The following is a 24,555-nucleotide window of genomic DNA, read 5'->3' as shown; positions in this document are numbered from 1 at the left end:
CTTACACCTCGTATGTATTCTGTGACTTGACCAATATCCCTACGCAGCAATTCAATCTTTCCGAGCAGTCTTTTTTCCCAAGGTGCAATTCTGTTACCAGTTCTTTCGTTATTAGTACCTCGTCGTGTTCTGATCTTAACGCCCATTACATTAGCAATTGCTGTTGCTGCACAGTAGATTAGCATGTGCAAATATTCTAATGTGTGGGCTTCTGCGACATAATTGGGTAGGACTTCAGTGTTCACAATTTGTAACAGCGCACCTAGTTTCTTACAAGAGTTTATTCGTGGTAGCGGTGGTCTGCTAAGTGGGTTTGTTCCATTAAACTCCTGTACCGCACGTGCCATTTCGCTTACTAGGTTATCACGTAACTCGTTATTTTCCTGCTCAGTATTGTCAGGTTGAGTTTCTTGTATGGCAAGCTCAGAAATCTGCTCATGAACTTCAACAGGGATTTGATCTTCAATTACTACATCGTTCTGAATCTCCCGTTCGACTTCGCTTCTGATGGTATTGCGTCTAGTCTCTGGGATAAGGTTGTTTCTTATAATTACCCGGTATTGGTCCGATACTCGTTGCTCCGATACTTGAATATCTGGGTATATCCTGCAAAATTCGGCATACAGCTGTTGACGGTAGCCGATTGTTTCTTGACCGAGGTTTGTCACCTTGTAGTAGAAGCGCAAAATGTTTTCATTAATGGACACAGTCCATTTCATGCGCTGCCTCGGTCGTCCCGCTTGAGTGAGCGCCGGCTGATGATCCAGCGCAGCCCCTTCGGCGGGTGGAGCTCTTGTTGTTGTATAAAGTCATTATTATTATTATTATTATTATTATTATTATTATTATTAATTTAGCAAAAATTCACTTTGAAAATAAAATGTATATTATGTTTATGTATGTACTATTTACTTTGTTTCTGGCCGCATGGTCTAATCCTAAAGCCAATAAAAAAAAACAAAAAAAATTGCCTATAACTCAAAAACTATCAATTTTTGAGAAAAATTACAAGATACCTTTCTTGTTTAAATTGACCCAAAAAATCTAAAAATATATGTTCCAGAACAAAAAAACATGATCTTTTGTATTTGTTAAAAAAAAATGTTTAAACAATTTCTGCCCAAAAATTCCGCCCGGCACCGATCAGATTTGTTTAAAGGGGACATTTTTGGATAGGAATCCACAAAGAAACCGAATCAAAAATTTTTTTCAGACGGGAGCGGTCTCACCCTGTGGATTAATAAAAATAACCGTTTGAGGGAAATTAAACTTTTGAAACTTCACATTTTGATGATAATTAAAAATATTTATTTTACAACATAGGGCCGGTTGTTCGAACGCAAATCAAGAAGTTGATTATAATTAAGTCCCCTTAACAACCATCAAATAAAAACACCCCTCATTCGTACGTCAATCAGTTGATTGTAATCAATTATGTTAATTATCATTATGATTATTAACATAATTGATTGATTAATTAATTATTAATTAACATAACAATTATTAACATAAATGATTAATAAATCTCATAATTGCAATCAATTATGTTTTCAGCAACCCAAACAAAGTTGACATTGACAGTTGGTGACAGTAATTAAATATTTGATAATGATCAGTTGATTCCATTTTTGATTAGCGTTCGAACAACCGGCCCTTAATTATGTATATAATTAATATGATTTTTAAAGTATATATCAATAATTTAACTTCAACTTCCAATGTTATTCTGAAGCTATTTCCTTGTGACATTTTTATGATTAACTATTTAGATGGGAAATAAGCCACAATTAAATTGAAAAAATAATTTTATTAACGTTTCGACGCCCAAATCGGGTCTCGTTGTTAAAATACAAAATACTTGTATATACAAAATAGTATTTGCGGTGTGCATTGTACTTCTGTACAAAGAAAAAATCCAAGACACATGTGTTTTCTTGTCACAAGCAATGTAATCTAAACCTGTCTACCTTTAAACGTTACTATTGTAGTCTTTAATTTTTTATAATAAAATTAGATGATACTACTTATACGTGTATGTTATAAATACCTATTAAAAAAATAGATTTTTTGTAGATACTAAAAAATACACGTGATATAGGGGGTAGGGGGAGGGAGAATCTTAAACCTCACCACGTATCACCAAGGGGGTGGGGGGTTAAAAAATATCAAAAAACATCACGTGATTAATGGACGGCTCCTTATATAGTGCGTTGGCGAATTATTTTAAGGTCCGACGTCTGTCTTTTGCAGTATGCAAAAGCTCGCCAGTTTTATTTATGCATGTCCAGTTCTTTATATTAGTTGAGGGGTTGCATATTTTTCCTCTATCAGGATATCACCCAGGTATCAAATTTTTCGTCTCTTGATACAGTTGAGCAATTCTCTCTCAGTATTTCCTTTTATTAAGATTCCCTCATTTCTCACCCTATCTGTCTAAGGTAAGCGAAACATTCTTCGCAAGGTCCATATTTCGAAACCCTTTATTAATGGAAGATATTTTCAACGTCCATGCCTCCATGCCGTATAATAATATGGACCATACATAGCACTTAACCATCCTGTTACGGATATTGAAGGAAAGATTGCGGTTACAAAGTAGCGGTTTAAATTTAATAAAAGCTTGTCTTGCTTGTTCAGTACGGTATTTTATTTCTTGTTGAGGATCCCATTGGTCATTCACCATCATTCCCAAGTATTTGAATGTTTTCACTAGCTCGATTGTTATTTATCGGGTACCCGTTGGCCTTTATACCACAGTCAGAGCCTTCAAGTGCCTCTGCAAAAAGTCTCCACATAGAGGTTGAACAGCACTGGAGACCAAATACACGTCTGTCGCATTCCTCTTAAAATTTCAAATTCCTCTGTGTTCATTGATTTGTTCAGCCTCATTCGTGCTTTTTGATTCTAATAGAGATCTGGATAACTCTTATATCTTACTCATCAATATTAGCAAGGTGTAGCATTTTTATCATTGCATTAGGTTTTACGGTGTCAAAAGATTTTTCATAATCGAGGAATGTGATTATTATATCTTTTCGTTGGTCCATGCAGTTTTGTACAAGCTTATTCAAGCATGAAACCAAATTGTGTCTCACCGCTTTAGCTCTTCTAGCTTTCTGAACATTCTTGTGTGGAGAATGCGAAGATACTTTTAAGCAAATGACTAATTAAACCACAGAATAAATAACCATATTATATGGTTATATATTCTGTGATTAAACTAATCAGTCTGTGGTCCTTGCATCTTGCCGCATGGAATGACCACATAACGTCGGTGATACGGCAATACGTCGTATGTCAAAAATTAAGAATTTTCAGGAGAGGCTAAAAACATGATATTTGGAAAACTCTTTAAAACTGTTATATTATTGTATGGTATTATTATCTTGTTTTTTGGGATATATTGAAAATAATAATACCTATTTTTAAGGCATTAATGTGGAAAGAGTTATGACCACATAGAACGTATTGCCATAAATAGATACTACACATATAGGTATGGCTGCTGACATAGAACCTATTGCAAATGATGTGGTCTAAGTTAAAATAAACCCAAAGAATAAAAGAGAAAGGAAAATAAGTAAATATAATTAATCTTTACTTTAATATTAACAAACTATGCAAACAGGTAGCTGTATTTAGGCATCGATGTGGTTATTATAGAAATGGTGATGATCTTCTTCTTCACGTGCCATACATAATGGCGATCACCATCGCGAAGGCTTCATCACCAAAGGTAATATGGAATAATTGTCCTGCATTTGACATCTTTAGTCCATTCACGAATGTTTTTTAATCGAGGAACTTGGTTTCTTCCTATGGTGATGATTACCTGGTATTAATGATTTCATTTATTGTAAATGAACAAATTTTAATGTTTCTATGGGTAACGGTGGATGAATATAAGAGTGATTTATTTGGTGAGATGTTCAATTGCATGGGTCTGCAAGGCACATCTGCCCATTCCATGCTAAAATCAGTTTTATATTTTATTATACGTTCCACTGGGTCATAGTGAAGTTCCACGAGATCCCTAACGCATAGATCACTTTTTTCATTCCCAGGACTTAAATATTCTGCAAAACTCTGCAGTACTGTAATTCAACTTTTGGCAAGCTATTGAGAAATTCTGTTACCCATTTTCCTTTTTTCTTCAACTTCTGGTTTTGTGCTGGTTTGTTTATATTTTCCGTCGCAGTTTTTCTGAAAGCCCAGGTACGATCCACTCTTAAGCCTAGATAAAGCATTTTTTGCACGTTTCCACTTAGTTGGATCACCATTCCCTTTCCTTGGACGTTTTTTTCTGACGGCCATTGCTAGTTGCAACTACAAATAAATCACCAGTAACAGAATCCAACTCTTCTTTAGTAAAGCTATCATCCGATAGAGCGGAATGCAGGCTAATATCATCAGCAGTATTCTGAGCCAGCTAGGTTCTGGATCACTCTTTCGCCAGATAAATCTTTAGATCTGAATTTTGTTTTCAGTTCTCCGGTGTTCTTATCTAGGATTGTCTGCTGATGTTAATCTAGAGCCGAACTAACCAATTTAGTAGCTCAATTAATACTTGACATATACACAGGCACCTTTCAATATTTATCAGCAGTAGCTGCACTCTCAACACTATCTTTAAACAAAATATGTTGTCACATAGAACATATTGCAGTCGTCAAGCCGCCCGGCCGACTTATAACGTTTTGCAATAGCTTTAAAATCTAGTTTGTAATCGGATATTTACATGGGACGTATTGCAGGAGCATAGTCAAGTCAAGGTCATAATAACACTGTTGGTTAGATAAACCAAATAACCGAAATTTTTGACCTACGACGTATTGCCGTATCACCGACGAATTAAGCAGAATGGGGGAGAAACGTGTTGTCAAAATAGTAAGAGATAAATCTTGCGCAAAAGATGGAATGACAACCTTCCATAGAGGTAAAAATCAATGAACAAACAGAATTGGTTATAAAGAGGAGAAATAAGAAGAAGAACATGACATGTGGTCTGCTTAAAGGGGGATATATTTTATTCTATCTATCTATGTAAGGATTTTTACAGCCGTCACCGCTTTTCTTCTTTCCTTAGATTAACGAAACCGTCTTCGTTAATCTAAGCTTCTTTCAACCGACGTCTCCAGTCGTTTCTGTTCTGCCATTCTCCGTCTCTATGGTCTCGTCTTTCCATGGCCTCGTCCACTTCATCCCTCCATGATCTTCGGGGTCTACCTCTTCTCTCTTTCCTCTTGGGCTCCAATAGAAAAGGTCTACCTCTCTGCTCCATAGGTCATTATACTACGTACCAAGGTGTCATATATTTTCTTCTTTCTATTTCTGGTAATCTGTCTATCCGACAATACCCCGTTTATTTGTTTAATAAATGTTCTTGTCTGTGCTAATTTGCTGGTTATCTCTTGCTCAGTGATTCCATTCTTTGAAAGTATGAATCCTAAGAATTTGAATTGTTTAGTGCCGTTAATTTCCCTATCATTGTCTATTTCCAAGTTTCTCACTGGTTCTTGTTCTTTTATTTTCACTTGTTCAAGTATTCGGTATTTTCCAGGTTTATTTCCAGTCCATTTTTTGTGTATTCCTCTTCTAATTTTCGGAGCATATAGGACAGATCTTCTCCATCTTGAGCCGTTACCACTTGGTCATCTGCAAAACTTAATGTGTCCAAGAAGTTATCCCGGATTGGAATTCCCATCCCTTCACATTTCCTTTGCCATGGTTTTAATATTTGTTCTAGGAATATCTTAAATAGTGTCCCTGCAATAAGCTTTTTGTGGTTTTAAATTCGTTGGAGTATTGATTGCCGGTTTTAACTCTAAGGGTAAGAACATAACAAGTGGGTCGCGGTGGAGGTGTAGGTGTCGGTCGCGGTCGATGTCGATATCCATGTAAAACAAACAAATTGTAGTGAAAGAAAGAGAACAGGGCAGGTATGTCGCGGGTGGAGGTTTAGCGCGATGCCATCCAGGAGGTTTACATCGATGCTTTTGAAAATAAAATAAGTTTGTTTTACATGGATGTCTACTGTGCGGCCTACAAGGATGCTTTCCTCTGATTGATCCGTTCGAAGCCAAGTTGTCATACTTGCGCTATCTGAGTTGATACCTTTTATATAATCCCTTTTTTGTATTCAGTTTATTTTTGAATTTCTAAAGTAATTAAATTCAGTAAATTTTTAAAATATGAAGGAGGATCTGATTATTTACAGCTGACATTTCATCACTATCATCACTTGACTGACACAATATCGCAAAAGCACAGTCTTTTTGTCATTCAAATTTCATTAAATTACTTCACTTCATAGTGGTTCTAGCTCGACTGACAGCGCAGGTGACCTCCTTGCTATGTGCTGTCGACATCGACCGCGACTTAACTAATGGCATCCACCGCGACCTACACCTCCACCTCGACCCACTTGTTCTGTTCTTACCCTTGCCCTGTTGTTGTTGTTGTAAAGATTTTTTAGGGCTTCTGTTAACCTCCGAGTTATTCCGATTTCCTTCATCGTGTTCCATAGTTGTTTTCTGGAAACCGTGTCATATGCCGTTTTCAAATCGATGAATGCCATGTGTACTGATATATTTTTTGCCATTTTTCTCAATGAATTGTTGGAGTGTATATATGTGGTCTATGCAAGATCTTCCCTAAATATTTTATTAAAAGAATAAATATCATTCATAATATTTTACATCATAAATTGTTCGTTCACTGTTCCAATAGATGATTATATCATTAGAATGAAAAAACATTTCCTCCTAATTGATGTATAATCATGTGAACAAATGACACGCGTGGAATAAAATATAACAATAAACGCTAACAAAAGGATCGAAAATGGTTTATAGGCAATTTAAACAAAAAAGGACATCAGATATAATAATCTAAATTACCAGGACCGGCAAAAGGAATCTATTTTATATTTTATTTGTTGTTAGAATTAAAGGCTAAAAAGACAACTCTACTAACCTAACTGTGGCCTCTATTTGACAAATAAAACGGCGAAGGAAACAAAAGGAAAGATGGATAAACATTATCAGTAGTAATTGCACAAGAGCTCTAAAATTATTGAATTTTTCCCGAGTGTCACTTTGGCAGTTTTAATTTCACGAGCCGAAGGCGAGTGAAATTATGTCAAAGTGTCACGAGGGCAAAAATTCTATATTAATTTTAGAGTTCGAGTGCAATTTGTTGCGATTATTTCATGAATAAAACTACTCAAAACCAAAATTTTATTGTAAATTATTTATGTAAGTACAAATTAGTGCAATTAAACACACAGTTGTTATAAATATGTATTTGACGGTTGAAAGTCATCACTTTTATAATTTTTAAAACATTTGTCATTAATGTCACTGAATGTATTTTTTCGTAGCAACGAAGGGCATCTGACGTAATATGCTTAACGACGGGAGATTATCAAAAATTATCGATTTAATTCAGACTTCTGTAGCTTTCTATTGGTCAGAATCTCCTATGAATGAAATAATCAGTAGTAATTGCACAAGAGCTCTGAAATTATTGAATTTTTCCCGAGTGACACTTTGACAGTTTTAATTTCACGAGCCGAAGGCGAGTGAAATTATGTCAAAGTGCCACGAGAGCAAAAATTCTATATTAATTTCAGAGGTCGAGTGCAATTTGTTGCGATTATTTCATGAATAAAACTGTTCAAAACCAAAATTGTATTGTAATTTATTTATGTAAGTACCATTAAACACACAGTTTTTATAAATATTTGACGATTGAAAGTCATCACTTTTATAATTTTTAAAACATTAATTGTAATTAATGTCACTGAATGTATTTTTTCGTAGCAACGAAGGGCATCTGACGTAATATACTTAACGACGGAAGATTATCAAAAATTATCGATTTAATTCAGATTTCTGTAGCTTTCTATTGGTCAGAATCTCCTATGAATGAAATAATCGGACTAATGCTCATTCAGACTACACTGTCAATTTTTTCCGTAAATTTCGTAGTGCACTTATGTCGATATTGGATGAACCAGACAAGGTCTTCTAACATAGTTACACTGGAAAATATGAAGAAAGTTGATGAAACGATTTTAGCTGATTATAAAATGAAGCTGCGTGAATTTGCAGAGGCCTTCTTCTTTTTCTCCTTTTATATAGACATGACTGTCTGTTCCTTCAACGTGCCTCTAGTAAGTTGTCTTTCCATCGTATTCATCGATCAGTGTTCTTCCCACTGATCGTCTTCCTATTGGGGAACCGTCTCTCGCTGTCCTGACTACTCTATTTGTTGGCATTCGGCTTATGTGGTCATTCCATTCTATTCTTCTGTTTCTTACCCGGTTATTAATGTTGTCCACCTTGCATCTCGGTCGTATATCTGTACTTCTAGCTCTGTCCCATAGAGTCTTGCCATCGATTTTTCGAAGGGCTTTTATCTCCGCTGTTTCGAGCAATCTTTTTGTCATCTCTGTGTCGGGTCGTGTTTCTGCCGAGTATGTCATTATTGGTCTGATGACTGTTTTGTAAATTCTGCCTTTCACTTCTTTTCCGATATTTTTATTTCTCCTTATTGTGTCATTCAGGCAACCTGCTGCTGTTTGCTCTATTCACTTGATCTTCCACTTCTGTTTCGAGCTTTCCGTAGGCAGATAGTGTGATGCCTAGATATTTAAACTCCATCACTTGTTCTATTATTTGACCCTACAGCTCCAATTTACATCTTACTAGATTTGCTGTTATAACCATGCATTTTGTCTTTTTTGAGGAAACTAACATGTTAAATTTTATGGCGGTTATGTTAAATTGGTGCAGCATGCGTTGTAAATCATCTTTACTTTGAGAGATTAGTATTGCATCGTCTGCATAGCAGATTATTTTAAGTTGTTTTTCTCCCATTTGGTATCCTTTTTTAGGTCTTACTTTTTTTATTATTTCGTCCATGATCAGGTTGAACAATAAAGCACTAAGGACTCATCCCCCTGTCTTATCCCATTGCCAGATTCAATTGGGTCAGTTAGTTCATATTCTACTTTTACTTTTATTGTGTTGTTCTGATAAATGTTTTCGATCGTTTTAATTATTCCTAGAGGCACCTCTCTTGAGTATAACAAATGGATAACGTCCTTTAATTTGACCCTGTCAAATGCTTTCTTAAGGTCCACGAAATATAAATATGCCGGTTTGTTGTATTCTGATTTCTCTTGAACTTGCCTCATTACAAATATGTATAGCGTCAGTGCATGATCTTCCCGACCTAAAACCTTGTTGTTCTTCTGCTAATGTAATATTTCATTCAGTTTGTTTGTTATCACTTTGGTTGTTAATTTTAATGTTGTGCTTAATAAGTTAATTAATCTGTAATTCTCCGGGTCAGATTTGTCCCCTTTTTTGAAGAGAGGTATTAGGATGCTTGATCTCCATTCGTGTTTTATTCTATTTTGTTCTATTACTTTTTGTATTAGTTTTCATAGTTGTTTAGTCAGATTTTGTCCTCCGTACTTTAGGAGTTCGTTCGATATTCTGTCTTCTCCTGGAGATTTTCTATTTTTTAATTTTGTTAATGTTTCCTTTACCTCTCCTTCCTCGATGTTTATTTCTTCGTTTGTCGTAACTTTAGGTGTTGGTGGTTCAGTAAGATGCTACATATTTTTTATATTACTATACGGAATGGAAGCTTGAACATTGAAGAGACAGAAATTTCACATAAGAAAAATAGAAGCGTTCGAAATGTGGTGTTACAGAAGAATATTGAAAATTCAGTGGGTTCAAAGGATTGCCAATGTTGAAGTGCTACGACGTTTAAATAAGGAGTTAGAAATTATGAACAGTATAAAAACAAGAAAACTGGAATATTTGGGTCACATTACCAGAGGAGAAAAATATGAGTTGCTGAGAATTATTATGCAAGGAAGGATCAAAGGAAGAAGAAGCATAGAAAGAAGACGCATCTCCTGGCTGAGGAACCTTAGAGAATGGTTTAACTGTAGTTCATTACAACTGTTCAGAGCAGCTGCCAACAAAGTGACCATAGCTAGTATATCCAACCTCCGTTGGGAGATGGAACTTTAAGAAGAAGAAGGTTCATTTTCGTCGGCTTTAGCAAATAGAGATCGGAAGCAGTCTGACCATGTTTCCTTCTGAATGTGTTTCGTTTTTATTAATTCTTAATTTTTATATATTTAATAAGTCTCTATTAACAGGGGAATTTCCAGACTACTGGAAAAACTCTTATGTCACTCCAATATATAAATCAGGTCGAAAATCGGATAGGTAACTATCGTCCCATTTCTATTCTTAATGCTATTCCTAAAGTTTTTGAGAGCATTATTTCCGATTATTTAAGTCATAAGTTATGACTGCTCGCCAATTATAGGGGCCCAACAATTTGGATTTACATCCAAAAAATCAGCAGAATTGGGTCTCATAACATATGTTGATTTTTTGACAGATGCTCTTGAGAGGGGTTTACAAGTTGACTCTGTGTATACTGACTTTTCCAAAGCATTCGACAAAGTTAATCATGAGCTCTTGATTCATAAACTTTATTTATACGGAGTTGATGGCCTTATATTGAAGTGGCTCAAGAGCTATCTTACGCAAATATCGCAAATTGTCAGGGTTAATCATTACTATTCTCATACCATCTCTGTTACCTCAGGTGTACCACAAGGATCACACTTGGGACCTCTGTTGTTTAATATATTTATCAATGATCTAACACCATGTTTCCAAGTAATTGAAACTTTGTTATTCGCTGATGATTTAAAATGTTTTAAAATAATCACATGTGAGGCTGATTCATTTAGTCTACAAGGTGATATTGATCGCCTATCTAACTGGTGTATGTAAAATGGTATGTGTTTGAATGCATCCAAATGCCATATTCTTCGTTTTCATCGAACTCATCATCCAATCATCTTCGAATATAGTATAAATAATCTGACCTTACATTCTGCCTGTGAAACTAAGGATCTAGGTGTGATCCTTGACTCCGGCCCTTAGCTATAAATCACACATTTCCAGTACAATACAGAAGTCTATGAAGATGCTTGGCGTTATAAAGAGAACCACCAGAGACTTTATTAACATCTCAGCTATTAAATCCCTTTATTTCTCCCTGGTTAGATCTCATTTTGATTACTGTTCCACAATTTGGTCCCTCTATTACTTTACTCATAAACTGAAACTTGAGGCTGTCCAACACAATTTTCTGAGATATATTGCCACTAAGATGCATGTATACTACGACTATTCTGCATTAGAGCGCATACTGAACTTACCTCCTCTTGAGGTAAGCAGAAAACAAAGAGACTTCTGCCCCGAGCTTCTCTCCAGAATATTTCTATTTGTCCCCAGTCGTTCGACTAGGCAGGTGCAAACCTTTTATGTTTCTTTTCATAGATTCAATTATTCTTACAACACATTTATTCCTAGAACTCTTCGATTAGCTAACTCATTAAATACCCTCGAAATTTTTAATATATCAGTTTCCCGCTTTAAAAATCATATTTCTTCCCTAACTTTTTAACTTTTTAATACTTTCGGCCAGATCGTTTGTATTGTGATTGGTGTTACATGACCTGTATGTATTAGATTTAGATAACTCAAAACCGTTATACCTTGGAGCATTTCTGAATTGATTTATGTGTTATCTTTTGTTTGTAATTGTACTGACTTATGTTATCTTATTCCTTTTTCTTTTTTGTAACTGTACTACTCATAGAATTATTTTTTCTCAAACCACTTTGTTATGTTATATTAATGATAATTTATGTTATATTATGATAATTTAGAACACTGTAACATTTATATCTGAATAGGGCTTGCCCGTGAATAAATAAATAAATAAATAAATTCGTTCATCTCCTTTCTTTGTCCTCTGATCATTCTCCATACTTCTTTTTGTGTTCCGTAGAAGTCGTGTTCCATCTGTTTTGAGAAACTCTGCCAGTGTTCCCTTTTTATTTGTCTCACTAAGGTATCCGTTTCGTTTCTGATTCGTTTCTTAACAATTCATTTAATAATTACAAAAAGAATACGGGACGGTTCTGTACTATGCTACCCCAACTTATTTTTATATGTGGACCACACAGCGTTCCCAGAAGGTCATCGGAAAATAAGTACTGCGATGCATCTCTGTTGATGACCTATTGTTTCAGTATAAATCATTAGCTCTTGTCGCAGTGGAACTACTTATCTTGATACTATCTAAGTACTTACTATATACTTATCTTTTCTTCACACCGTCATCCAACACACACCAAAGAAGTTAACAAGAAGATGCAGTTAACAAGATTTCTTATTGTTTTGATTGTTTTGGTCGTTGACCTTACTATTTTGGTGGAATGCCAGCAAAGACAGGGCGCGGGAAACAAAAGGGTAAGTGGAGCATGTTGTTTTATCTAACTCAAACCTATATATGATGGTTTATTATAATTAACCAGATTTTCATGTGGTTCTATTGTGTTAAGTGCTAATTTATATGTTCATTTTAAGTGGATTCATTTTTTATAAAATCATTATACACTAATCACGAAACTATCGCATATTTTTAAACAGAAAAAAAGTTTAAAAATAATTTTTACTTTAGTAATTTAGCAAAAATTTAATTTAGCAGAATGTTATAAGACTAGTCTGTCGTCTTCTTTAGGTGTCTACAAACCAGGAGCGGATTCAATGGGGTAAATTGCCCCCTCCTTGAGACCTCGCCTGGTGTCTGCTGACACTTCTTTTAAGAAAGAGATTACCGTTGAAAAAAAATAGCGAGTTTTGTGTCCTTTTGATAACTGAATAACTGAAACATACCTAAATATGGCAGGAATTAATTCCTTGGAATCAAAAATTATTAAAAGTCTTTGGAACATAACAAATGAAAAATTCCCACAATAAATCTGTTTATTACCATCTATTTAATTCACTGCCAGACAGTGGCGGCTCGTATAACTTTAGGAAGGTAGTGCCAGAATCCGGGCAGCTGCCTAAATTTTTTGTGGCGGTTTTACGATATGGTCAAAAAGGATATAAAATATAAATAAAAAAAAATATCGATTCTTATCTACCTGTTCATTATGTTTAATTAGAGTATCACGATAAGCTGAATTTAATTGGGTTTTTATATTTAACTTACCAAGCATTGAAAAGCTAAAAACGTTATTCATGTGCACTTTAGATTTTTCATGGGATTTCAATTTCTCCCATATATGTACAAGATCATCGGTTCCTTTGTTTGACCAAGTCTCGTCACCTCCAAACAAAACGCATACAAAACAGAAGAGTTTATTAGTTTGTTCGCAACCACACAACCAGCTATTTTTATCATAAATAATTTTATTAAACTTACGACAGCGAAGTTTTTGTCCATTTCCACTTTGTTTTTCAATTTTTAAATCGGGTAAAGGCCGACCGAGTTCTTTAATTTGTAGTTTTTTTTCTAACGAAAAACCACCAAAAGAGTTTTTTAATATACTAATTTGATTCATTGTCAATAAATAAATTAAACGTAGAAAATAATCAAAATATTATTTTTATACCTACGACACCCACGATCACAACGCACTAACTAATAATTACAAATTAAAAAATATAGTAGAGTATAAACACAAATATACAATACAGTAGTAGACAATAAACACAATAGCGACAAGCGAACGCGTAAAGAAACTAGAAATATGTAGATCTAAAACATTGTATCTTAAGATCCACTAACTTCCTTTTCGAGATTTCGAGCCTGGCACGGAGACTCCAATTTAAACGTATGTTAAAAGTGCAATACCGCTCTCTCTCTCTCTGTCACTTACACAGGATGCTCATACAATCTTTCTCTTTTCTCACGAGCCACTATGCCGTTCGGCACTGGGATTTTTATGATTTTCATCCTTTATCCGGTCAGCTGTGGGTGGCCAGAGTCGGTAGATTTGCATTGCGCTACACAGTTGCCAGATTTGATATAATTTATAAAAATAAAGAGAAATATTCACAAAAAAAATAAACAGGCATTAAAATGTTTTTAAGATAAAAAATATGTTTCTGCATAGTTAGCAAGGTAGTGCCATGGCTCTATGGCACTACCTCACGGGCCGCCACTGCTGCCAGAGACTAGATAAAAATAGTAATTGCCGCTGGTATGTTATGGTAATTTGTTTTCTACAAAGGTTTGTATTGTTGACTGCAATAAAGTACGCCGGTGGTCTCCAATAGACGCTGTAGGCTGCGTACAGCATCACGCCGTAGTAAAATTATTCATTTTCGTTACTTTTAATAAACAAACGATACTTTGAAGGGCAAAAACTGTCTTATTTTCTAAAATTGTAATTCTAAAACAAAGAGCCCTAATAAGAGCCACTTTTAGAAGGATGTCCAAAGTTTCATGTAACAGAGACTTAAAATTGGCATTAAGGATCCACCTACGTTTCTCGCTCTTACTGTATGATGTCGAGAGATTAAGTCTCTCGAGATGTGGTGCTATAGAAGAATTTTAATAGTTTCTTGGGAGGAGAATATTCATAACTCCACAATACTAGAACGTCTACTGCAAGACTACTGCGATTATAAAAAGCATCAAGAAGAGTAAGTTGGAGTATTTCGGATATGTAGTGAAAGGTCCCAAATATAGGTTGCTATATATGCAAGTAAGAATAGCAGGCAAACGCAGTCCAGGACGACGAAGAACTTCATGGTTGATTAGGGTGGCAGTGAATAAAATTAAGATAGCTATGACAGTAACCACCTCTCTGAAAGGATATGGTACATGAAGAAGAAGAAAATAACAGCCCATCCCGAAAAAGAATCCTGCATACGCGAGTGACGAGAAATTTTTTATTTCCTTGCCCCCACCTTGCAAGGTTGCTGGATCCGCCGTTGCTACAAACCCATAACATTTTAAGTTGAAGCGTATTTTTGCAGAAAAAAAAAACAGTAAACAAAACGTTGGTTGTTAAAAGAGAATATTATTTATTTTGGACATTGTGTTCGAGAATTTGATCTGTGCACTATGTCTGCTTGATTTTTCAATGAGGAGATGAGTTCTTACAAAAATGAGTAATTTAACGTCAAAACGAGCAGCCCAAATTGTATCCTTAATTGGAAATGGACGATCGCAGCAATATCTTGCTGATGTTATAGGAATCCACCAATCCAGCGTTTCAAGTGCTTTAAGAAGGTATAGAGAAAGTATCCACTATACATAAGAAGACTAGTTTCAGGACGTACCAGGTGCACGATCCCCGCAGATGAACGTTATTTACATAAATATGTAGACTTTGCGTAGGTACACATCATGTTACAGCTAGACAACTGCGTCATGAGGTTTGTTCCAACCCGATACAAAACCGTTCTTGAACGGTTACGAGTATGAGCAATAACGATAAATGTGTTACTGCGCATAATTATTCGTTATTGCGCATGCGCGTAACGATTCAAGAACGGTTTTGTATCGACTTGGAACAAACCTATTATCTTTCCACAGCCCGTGGCCCGTAATGTTCGGTTCGTAAAGTGCAATTCGGTTAGAAACAGTTTAAGGGAATTTGGAATCAGAGCTAGAATGCCTGCTACTGCTCCACTGTTAACGAGGCCACAGCATATGGCACGTTTAAATTTTGCACCAGAACATGTCGATTGGGATATTAACTAATGGATTAATATTCTTTTTATTGATGAGTTAAGTGATGAACTTTGTGGATCCGACAGACACTTTGCACTGTCGGATCCACAAAGTGCAAATCTTGACTCATCAATAAAAAGAATATTAGCCCAGTAGTTAATATCCCAATCCCAATGTTCTGCTGCAAAATTTAAACGTGCCATACGATGTGCACTCGTTAACTGTGGAGCAGTAGCAGGCATTCTGGGCCTCGATTTTTGACCCTTCGCTTCGCTATCTAAAGTATGCGCTACGTATACTATCGAGGCCCTGGCTCTGATTCCAAATTCCCTTAATCTGTTTCTAACCGAATTGGCACTTACTCGAAAATTACGGGCTGTAGAAATATCATTTCGCAGTTGCCTAGCTGTAACATGATGTATACGCAAAGTCTGCAGATGTAAATAACCTTCATCTGTGGGGATCGTGTACCTGGAACCGGTCTTCTTGTGTATCCTCCACTTTCTCTATATCTTCTTAAAGCTCTTAAAATGTTGGATTGGTGGATCTCATAACATCAGCAAGATATTGCTGCGATCGTCCATCTCCAATTAAACCTACAATTTGGGCTGCTAGTTCTAACGTTATATTACTCATTTTTTGTAAGAACGCACCTCCTCATTTAAAAATAAAGCAGACATAGTGTACAGATCAAATTCTCAAACACAAATGTCCAAAATAAATATTCTCAACAACGTTCTGTTTACTGTTCTTTTTTTTTTGTCGGCAAAACACGCTTCAACTTGACATGTTATGGGTTTGTAGACATCTAAAGGAGATGATAGACGAGTATTATAACATTCTACTAAAAATTTAAAAAAAAATTTCAATTTTTTTTCTGTTTCAAAAATTATGCGATACTTTTTGTGATTAGTGTATTTACTTATTTTTTTCCTGTCGAACATAACTTAATCGATTTCCGTGAGATTGAGTCAGTAAATAAGTTACAATTTGACTACATCGATTTTTTCTTTCATAGGAAATTCTGACCAATAGAAAGCTACAGAAATAAAAATTAAACTGATTATTTTTTGATGATTGTAACTTCCAATCGTATAGTAAGATATTTGATCACGTGTTTAATTCTGTCCAATCAGATTAAAATTATACTGAGAATTATCTACTGTAGAAAATTACCGATAGAATTTTTTTAAGTAGATTGTTTCTGTTTAATGGCAACCAGTTTCCTAGTTTTGGCAACTGTCACATTTAAGAAAATATCCATAATATACGTATTAAAAAATAATCTTACAAATATCACACGACAGTAAGAATAAATAAGAAAATAATGCTTCATTTTTACTCAAATTTGTGCAAACTCATTGGGCAATAGCCATTCGAGCCCTGCGGGCTCTCGTGTCTATTGCCATACAACAAATTTTCGAAAAACTGTCGTATTATTTTCAATTTATTCTCACTCTCTTGTGATATTATACCCGATAATTTTTGATAATTACCCGTCGTCAAGTATATTACGTCAGATGCCCTTCGTTGCTATGAAAAAATACATTCAGTGACATTAATGGCAATTATATTTTAAAAATTATATAAGTGATGACTTTCAACCGTCAAATATTTATAACAACTGTGTGTTTAATTGTACTAATTTGTACTTACATAAATAAATTACAATAACATTTTGGTTTTGAACAGTTTTATTCATGAAATAATCGCAACAAATTGCACACTCGATCTCTAAAAGTAATATAGAATTTTTGCCCTCGTGACACTTTGACATAATTTCACTCGCCTTCGGCTCGTGAAATTAAAACTGTCAAATTGTCACTCGGGAAAGATTCAATAATTTTAAAGCTCTTGTGCAATTATGTACTACTGATAATTTGCTAGAATATCACGGTGTTTTGAACTGATATTAAAAAAAGTGGTATTTACAGTAGGCGGTACTGTAGACTAGCGCGAAACTTCATACTACATATTTATACAGGGTGTCCAGAAACTCTACCGACAAACGAAGACAGAAGATTCTTCAGATAATTTTAAGACAATTTAACCCAATTCGCTTAGTCCGAAAATGCTTCCTAAGGGAGCTAGAGCTCTTTGAAGATGGCGTCTTGTAATAAGTTTTTCTTAAATACCTCCAGAACGCCTCTATTTAGAAAAACAAAAATTGGTACGCGTATTTATCTTCTAGAGATAACTCTATTACATTGATTGCGAATTTCTAGTACCGATCATAGGCGTCCGTTTTGGGTAGGGCAACGGTTATTTTATCGCCCAACTTTTTTGTCTTTACTTTTTAAGCATTTTTGACTCTGAATTATTAAATTGTAAGGTATTCTAGTACTAAAAGGTACTCTTGCTTTAAGTCGGTAGGGTACACATTTTTCTAGAAAAATCGATTTGAAAATTTTTCGGTTTTTGAATTTAAAAAAAATTTTCAAAAAAAAACTATTTAGAAAGACGAAAACTGGTACATTTATTTATATTTTAGAGATAAATCGATTTCATTAATTGCGAATTTCTAGTACCGGTCATAGGCGTCCGTTTTGGGTAGGTCAACAGTTATTTTATTGCATACCTTTTTTGTCTTTAATTTTTAAGCATTTTTGGCACTAGAATATTCAATTATAAGGTATTCGAGTACTAAAAGTTACTCTTGCTTCAAGTTGGTAAAATACATCGTTTCTTTTTGAAAATTTTTTTCAATTTTTTTTCAAATTTCCAGAACAAAAAACTTTCAAATCGATTTTTCTAGAAAACGGTGCGTCCTACCGATTTAAAACAAGAGGACCTTTTAGTACTAGAATACCTCACGATTTAATTATCCAGTATCAAAAATGCTTAAAAGTTAAAGACAAAAAAGTTATGCGATAAAATAACCGTTGCCCTACCCAAAACGGACGCCTATGACCGGTACTAGAAATTCGCAATGGATGAAATCGATTCATTTCTGGAGAGTAAATATGCATACCAATTTTCGTTTTTCTAAATAGAAGCGTTCTGGAGGTATTTAAGAAAAACTAATTACATGACGCCATCTTCAAAGAGCTGTAGCTCCCTTAGGAAGCATTTTCGGACTAGGTGAATTGGGTTAAATTGTCTTTAAATTTTCTGAGGAATCTCCTGTCTTCGTTTGTCGGTAGAGTTTCTGGACACCCTGTATATTTTTTGTATATTTTTAAATTTTAAATAATATTATATTATTTTATTTTATTATTTATTTGTTAATATTTTATTTTTCCATTTTTTTAAATGATCAAAAAGTTTATTTATAGATTTTAATAAAATTGAAATTTTGAAATGAAATTGAAAAGTTTACATATTTGTATAACGGACTCCCCTCGTCGTGTAAATGGACTCTTGCAACTATTTCGTGACGGTCGCTTCAGCATTTTACTATAGAGAAAAAGTATTATAATATATAATATATTGTATATTCACGAGTGAATGATAGTAACGAGTACTTTAAAATTATAAAATAGCTTCAAAACAAAAACATAATTAAAAAGCAAATATTAATGTTTTGGTAGACTTGGTGTGCCTCAAAACATTCTTCGATACTTTCCTGTCGAGTGTCTGCCTTCTCCATCCCCTCACTCAAATCTCTCTTAAATCTTCCTGCACGTCGTCCAGATATCTAAGTTGGGCTAGCTCCCTTCTTCTTCTTCTTCCGACCGGCCTCAAAGGCCATCAAAAGTTTAATAGGAAAAAACACCACAAAAAATCAAAATTTTTTACGGATTATCAATTAATACTTTCACCAAAATATATAGATAATTATTATGATAATGTCATAATAAATTACGGAAATTATCCTATGAACTGAGTAAATAGACATTAAAAATATGAATTTTCTATCACAAAATCTGCTTCCTCTAACAAATTACTAACGTGACTACCATATTTAATAGAAAACCATTATTCAAATTGTTTCTATTTACAATAAATGATACCGTAAAAGAACCAAAACAATAGGAATCATAGTGACTCACCATTACTAACAATTTCATTTGTAAATAATATCAATTAACAGTTAAAGATTAAAATTTTATTAGTTTGTGTGAGGTAAGTACTAACTCCTTGTATCGATGCTACTAATAGGTAGTACTTAATATTTTATAAGCGTTACATTTATATCAAGTTTATTACCAACCTTGTACTTTACTGTTTTAGACATTATCAGAATTTTTTCCATCGCAATACCAATACAGACCGCAATATCACAACAATCAATGGTCCAATGGATGGGGATCCAGTTCGCCACAAAATCAATGGCAATATCCGCAGAACCAATGGAAACCATGGGGATCTAACTGGGGTTCAGGAGCAGGATGGGGATCATCTGGATCAGGATGGAAACCTTGGGGTTCTAACTGGGGATCTGGAACCGGATGGGGATCTGGATCAGGATGGGGATCTGGCTCAGGATGGAAGCCGTGGGGATCTAACTGGGGATCCTCAGGAGCAGGATGGGGGCCAAGTCAAAGCTGGGGACCGAGTGCGAGTTGGGGACCAGGCGGTGGTTGGGGATCAAATCAGCTTCCACAGATTCCACAACTGTCCCCTCAGTTCGGAAGTTACCCCAAACCGTCTTTAGGTCATGTTCTAGATAGTACTTTGGATATTATTAAAAAAGGGCAACAAGCCCTTCAGTTTATTCCAAGAAAAGATCAATAAGATTGTCGTTGTAAAAGACTGACTGGAGAGTTAGTGTAAAATAGAATTAGATAATTTACTACAATACCATGTTTTGATTCTTGTAAAGTTTTCCGTATTTTTATTCGATATCTTATCTAAGGAAACGAAGCCAAAAAGCATTTGAAAAATCTAAAAATTACTGAAATATCTGGTAGAAGTCAATAGAAAAGGCTTTATATCTCGTGGGTATCGAAATTTTTACTGTGCCATAGATTTTTATCAACATTTAAGTAAGAAGCGACGTTTTTTATTAATTTCAATACTGTCTCAAAATAAACAATAATAGTTATTTATGATATAAGTGTTAAAAGTACACGTTTAAGGCACGCATGTGAAAGTTTGCAGAATGAGCGATAGCGAGTTCTGCAATTCACATGAGTGCCTTAAAAATGTACTTTTTAACAAGCATATCATACAATATTTTTTCTACAAACGTAATTACAGGACAATATCTACAAAAACTTTTACTTGAACTTGACTGACATTCCATTTTTATATTTTTTTTGACATTACATTAAAATTGTCTATACGGTCAATACGAACTGCAGTGCCTTAAAAATTTTAAAGCACTAGTGCCTTAAAGTAGCATTTTTAACGCTCGTATGGAGTGCTTAAAATTGCATTTTTAACACGGTTGTAGAAAAAAATATTTAAAACATATTTCACATTGTGACTTTTTATGCAATTACTATATGTGTAAACGATGAAACCGATTGGTCGAATAGTTTTTAAAAAATTCTAATTGTTTATCCCATTGGAAGAAAAAAAGGTTTTATTTTTTAGAATTTCAGTAATTATAAACAATTGAAAAAAAAATACTTACTTACGGATTCTTCTTATAATAGGCCTCTTGGCCTGTTCCTTACCGATTTTGAGCTTGTATTCGTAGCTGTGATGTTGACTGCCAGCTATCTCGCCAACTTTTAAATGGCCTTTCTATTGGCCTCTTGCCTGTTGGCTTCGAATCCCTGGCTATACGGGCTATTCTCTCGCTGTCCATTCTCGTCACATGCTGATTCCACTCTCGTCGTCTCTGTCTTCCCCACCGTACTATATCTAGTATGTTACAGAGATCTCTTATTCTGTCGTTCGGTATTCTGTCTCTCAGTGTTTTCCCAGTTATTGACCTCAACGTTCTCATTTCTGATGTTCTCAGTATCCTCTTGGTTTCTGCAGTGTCACATCTTGTTTCTATCGCGTACGTCATGATCGGTCTTACACATGATTTGTATATGCGTACTTTCCCTTCCAGCCTCATATCTTTGTTTCTCCAGATGACATCCCTCAGACATCCTGACACGTAATTGGCTTTATTTGCTTGCTTTCGGACGCTCTCTTTAACATCTCCATAACTACATATTTCGATTCCCAGATATTGTAATCTCGAGACTTGTTCAATTAGTTCGTTGTTAATTACTAATTTGCATCTTATGGTTTCCCTTGACACTACCAGAGATTTTGTCTTGGCTGTTGATATTTTCATGTTGTAGTTCTTCGCCACTGTATTGAAAGTTTGTGCCATTCGCTGTAGGTTATCCTCGTTATCGGAGATTAAGATTGCGTCGTCAGCATAACAGAGGATTTTTATTTGTTTTTCCGCTATCTTATATCCTTTTCCAGTACCTTTAATGTTTTCTATGATTTTGTCCATGACTAAATTAAAAATCAATGGGCTCAAGCTATCCCCTTGTCTGATTCCCGAGTTGATTTCTACTTCCGATGTTAGTTCATTCTCGACTTTTATTCTGGTTTTGTTCTTCGTATTAATGTCTTTAATTATCCTTATCATCTTGTTGGGCTGATTTTTCTCCTTTAGCAATCTTAGCACATCTTACAATCTTACACAATCGAAGGCCTTAGTCAGATCTATAAAGTACATAAATGCAGGTGTATTATATTCCAGTGCTTTCTCAGCAATTTGTCTGGCTATGAATATGGCGTCTATTGTGGACCTATTTTTCCGAAAACCTTGTTGTTCCTCACTAATTGTGTATTCTTCATTTATTTTATTGGCAAGTATTTTTGTTAAGAGTTTAAGAGTTGTGCTCAGCAAGGTGATGGTACGGTAGTTGCTAGGGTCTTTGCAGTTTCCTCTCTTGTGTATAGGTATTATTATACTCGTCCTCCACTGGTCTGGTACACGCTGGCTACATATTATTTCTTAAAAGAGGATCTCTTTATTTTCGATTAAGGTTTCTCCTCCGTATTTCAGGAGTTCATTTGGTATCCCATCGGGTCCTGGTGCTTTTCTGTTTTTTAATTTACGTATGTTATTCCTTATTTCTTCTTTTGTGATTTCTAGTTCTGTGTCTATGTTGGATTCGTCTTCATTTCCTGTTTCTTCCTCTTCTTCAGGTATTATAGTATCTTCCTTATATAGTTCTTCTATATAGGCGATCCATTGTTCTGCTTCTATTTTATTTAAGCTTCTATATTCGTTAATGGGTTTTTTCCTATTTTTTAGTATTTTCCGAACTTTTCTTTGCGCCCCATACAAATCGTGTTCCATTTCTTTGGTAAGCGTGTCCAATATTCCCTTTTTATATTTCTTATCTTAGAATTGATGTAATTTCTTGTGTCTCTGTATTGTTGGTAATTGTTTGGTGTTTTGTTAGTGCAGTATTGTAGGTATGCTTTCCTCTTCTCATACGCTAGATCTCTTATTTCAGTATTGAACCAGGGCTTTGATATTTTTGTTGCATTCAGGTTAATTTTTCTGACCCCTATGCTTTCCTTTGCGGCTTGTAATATATTATATTCTATTTTTGCCCATGTCTCATTTACTCCTTCACCTGTTGTTACTGGTTTTATCTCAAATCTTTGTTCTAAACGTCTTTTATACAGCCATTTTGTGTTTTGGTTCTCTAGAGACTAAATGTTTAGTTTTTCGAAATACTTGGGTGGTTTTTTCTTGTTTTGTGGTAGTTTGAGCAAAAATTTTCCAAGCACCATTTTATGGTCTGATCCGATATTGGGCGATGTTAATGCTCTTACGTCTAGTATTTGTTTAGGTATGATTTGTCTATTTGTAATTATATAGTCTATTGTTGATTGTTGGCCTTGCGTGTTTTGCCACGTGTATTTGTGTTGGGGTTTGTGTGGAAAAAACGTGTTGTTTATTCTCAACAAATTTTGGGTATAGAATTCAACAAGGTATTCTCCATTTCGGTTCAATGTATCTTCGTTGAATCGTTGTTTGATATTATCTATGCTGTCGTTACTTTTTTTATTATAAATATTTTTTAAATTTAGATAATCTCATTTTAAATAACAAGTATTTTCAAGAAAGTCGTCCGTTGAACGTTTTCATCTACAATGCGTACTTTTTTCACAATATTGAAATGAATGAAAAAAGTCGCTTTATTTGCTAAAATTTTAGTAAAAAACAAGACGCAGTAAAATTTCGAGGTGGTACGCTTTTCATATTAACTTCCCCCATATACTCCAGTTGAAAAATAGCGCTCAGCAATTTCTCAATTTTTAAATGCTTTGTTTCCTGAGGTATCTGTAATATTTTCTTTTCGTATTAGTTATTTCTCGCAGAGTTTTCGTAAGTATTTATTTCTCAACATTTTACTATTTTCTAGTCTGTTGGGGACAATAACTCTATAAATAATCAGTTTTAATGGCTAAATAAGAATATTTTTGTTAAAAGTTTTTTCGTTTATAATATGCAGTACGGTTTGAAAAAAATCATTGACTTATTTAAAAATAAACTGCCATAATACTGCCATTTTAAAATCGAGTTTACTTTAGATATATTATTTTTGTTTTTCTTAAAGGGAACAATTTTAAGTAATCATTTTGTAAAAATGTAAACAGTTCCTTTTAAAGATAGGTAATCTAAATATATACCAGGTATAGGGTTAATAATAAGTTGTTTTATATAAATAGTCAAAAATAAAGTGTAATCCATCAAATGATGAATTTTTTTCCTGTATTATAAACTTAATTTATATAAATTTTTAAACAATTTTAAAAAATTAATTTTTTTTTTATAAAAAACAACACCCAGAAATAACAAACAGGAATGGATAACAGAAGACATTTTACAATTATTAAAGGACAAATGAAGAGAATCCAAAAGAAAAGGTGACAAGGACAGAGAATACAAAAGACTAAATAAGGTAAATCAGGGTAAATGTGGACAGGGGCAAATCAGGACATCGAAAATAATATTGTTAATAAAAGCGCTATGTTGAATTTGTCGCTGAATATCCATTCTATACTTAGGTGACATCTACCGGCAATCTACGAACTCACAATACA

General features: G+C 34.5%; 2 protein-coding genes across 2 annotated transcripts in view; one reads left to right on the top strand and one right to left on the bottom strand.

Moving 5' to 3' along the window:
• LOC126890618 (protein KIAA0100) overlaps positions 1–24,555 on the bottom strand; it is a 219,107-nt gene that overhangs the window by 128,271 nt on the left and 66,281 nt on the right. The gene's annotated exons all lie outside the window — the stretch shown is intronic.
• On the top strand, positions 12,126–24,002 carry LOC126890621 (uncharacterized). The gene is made up of 2 exons (XM_050659712.1): positions 12,126–12,365; positions 19,762–24,002. Exons 1-2 carry the CDS (start codon positions 12,267–12,269, stop codon positions 20,263–20,265), a joined length of 603 nt encoding a protein of 200 aa, XP_050515669.1. The 5' UTR covers positions 12,126–12,266; the 3' UTR covers positions 20,266–24,002.

Source organism: Diabrotica virgifera, chromosome 8 (genome assembly GCF_917563875.1).
Source record: "Diabrotica virgifera virgifera chromosome 8, PGI_DIABVI_V3a".
Lineage (NCBI taxonomy): Eukaryota > Metazoa > Arthropoda > Insecta > Coleoptera > Chrysomelidae > Diabrotica > Diabrotica virgifera.
The sequence above is the reverse complement of the archived record's forward strand: the minus strand, read 5'-3'. Positions and strand labels throughout refer to the sequence as shown.

What these genes read in the sequence shown, in the direction of transcription:
- LOC126890621 (XM_050659712.1), top strand. Translation starts at nt 12,267, where the DNA reads ATGCAGTTAACAAGATTTCTTATTGTTTTGATTGTTTTGGTCGTTGAC. An exon ending in AGGGCGCGGGAAACAAAAGG is followed by an intron (nt 12,366 to 19,761) that starts GTAAGTGGAGCA and finishes TTACTGTTTTAG; the next exon opens with ACATTATCAGAATTTTTTCC.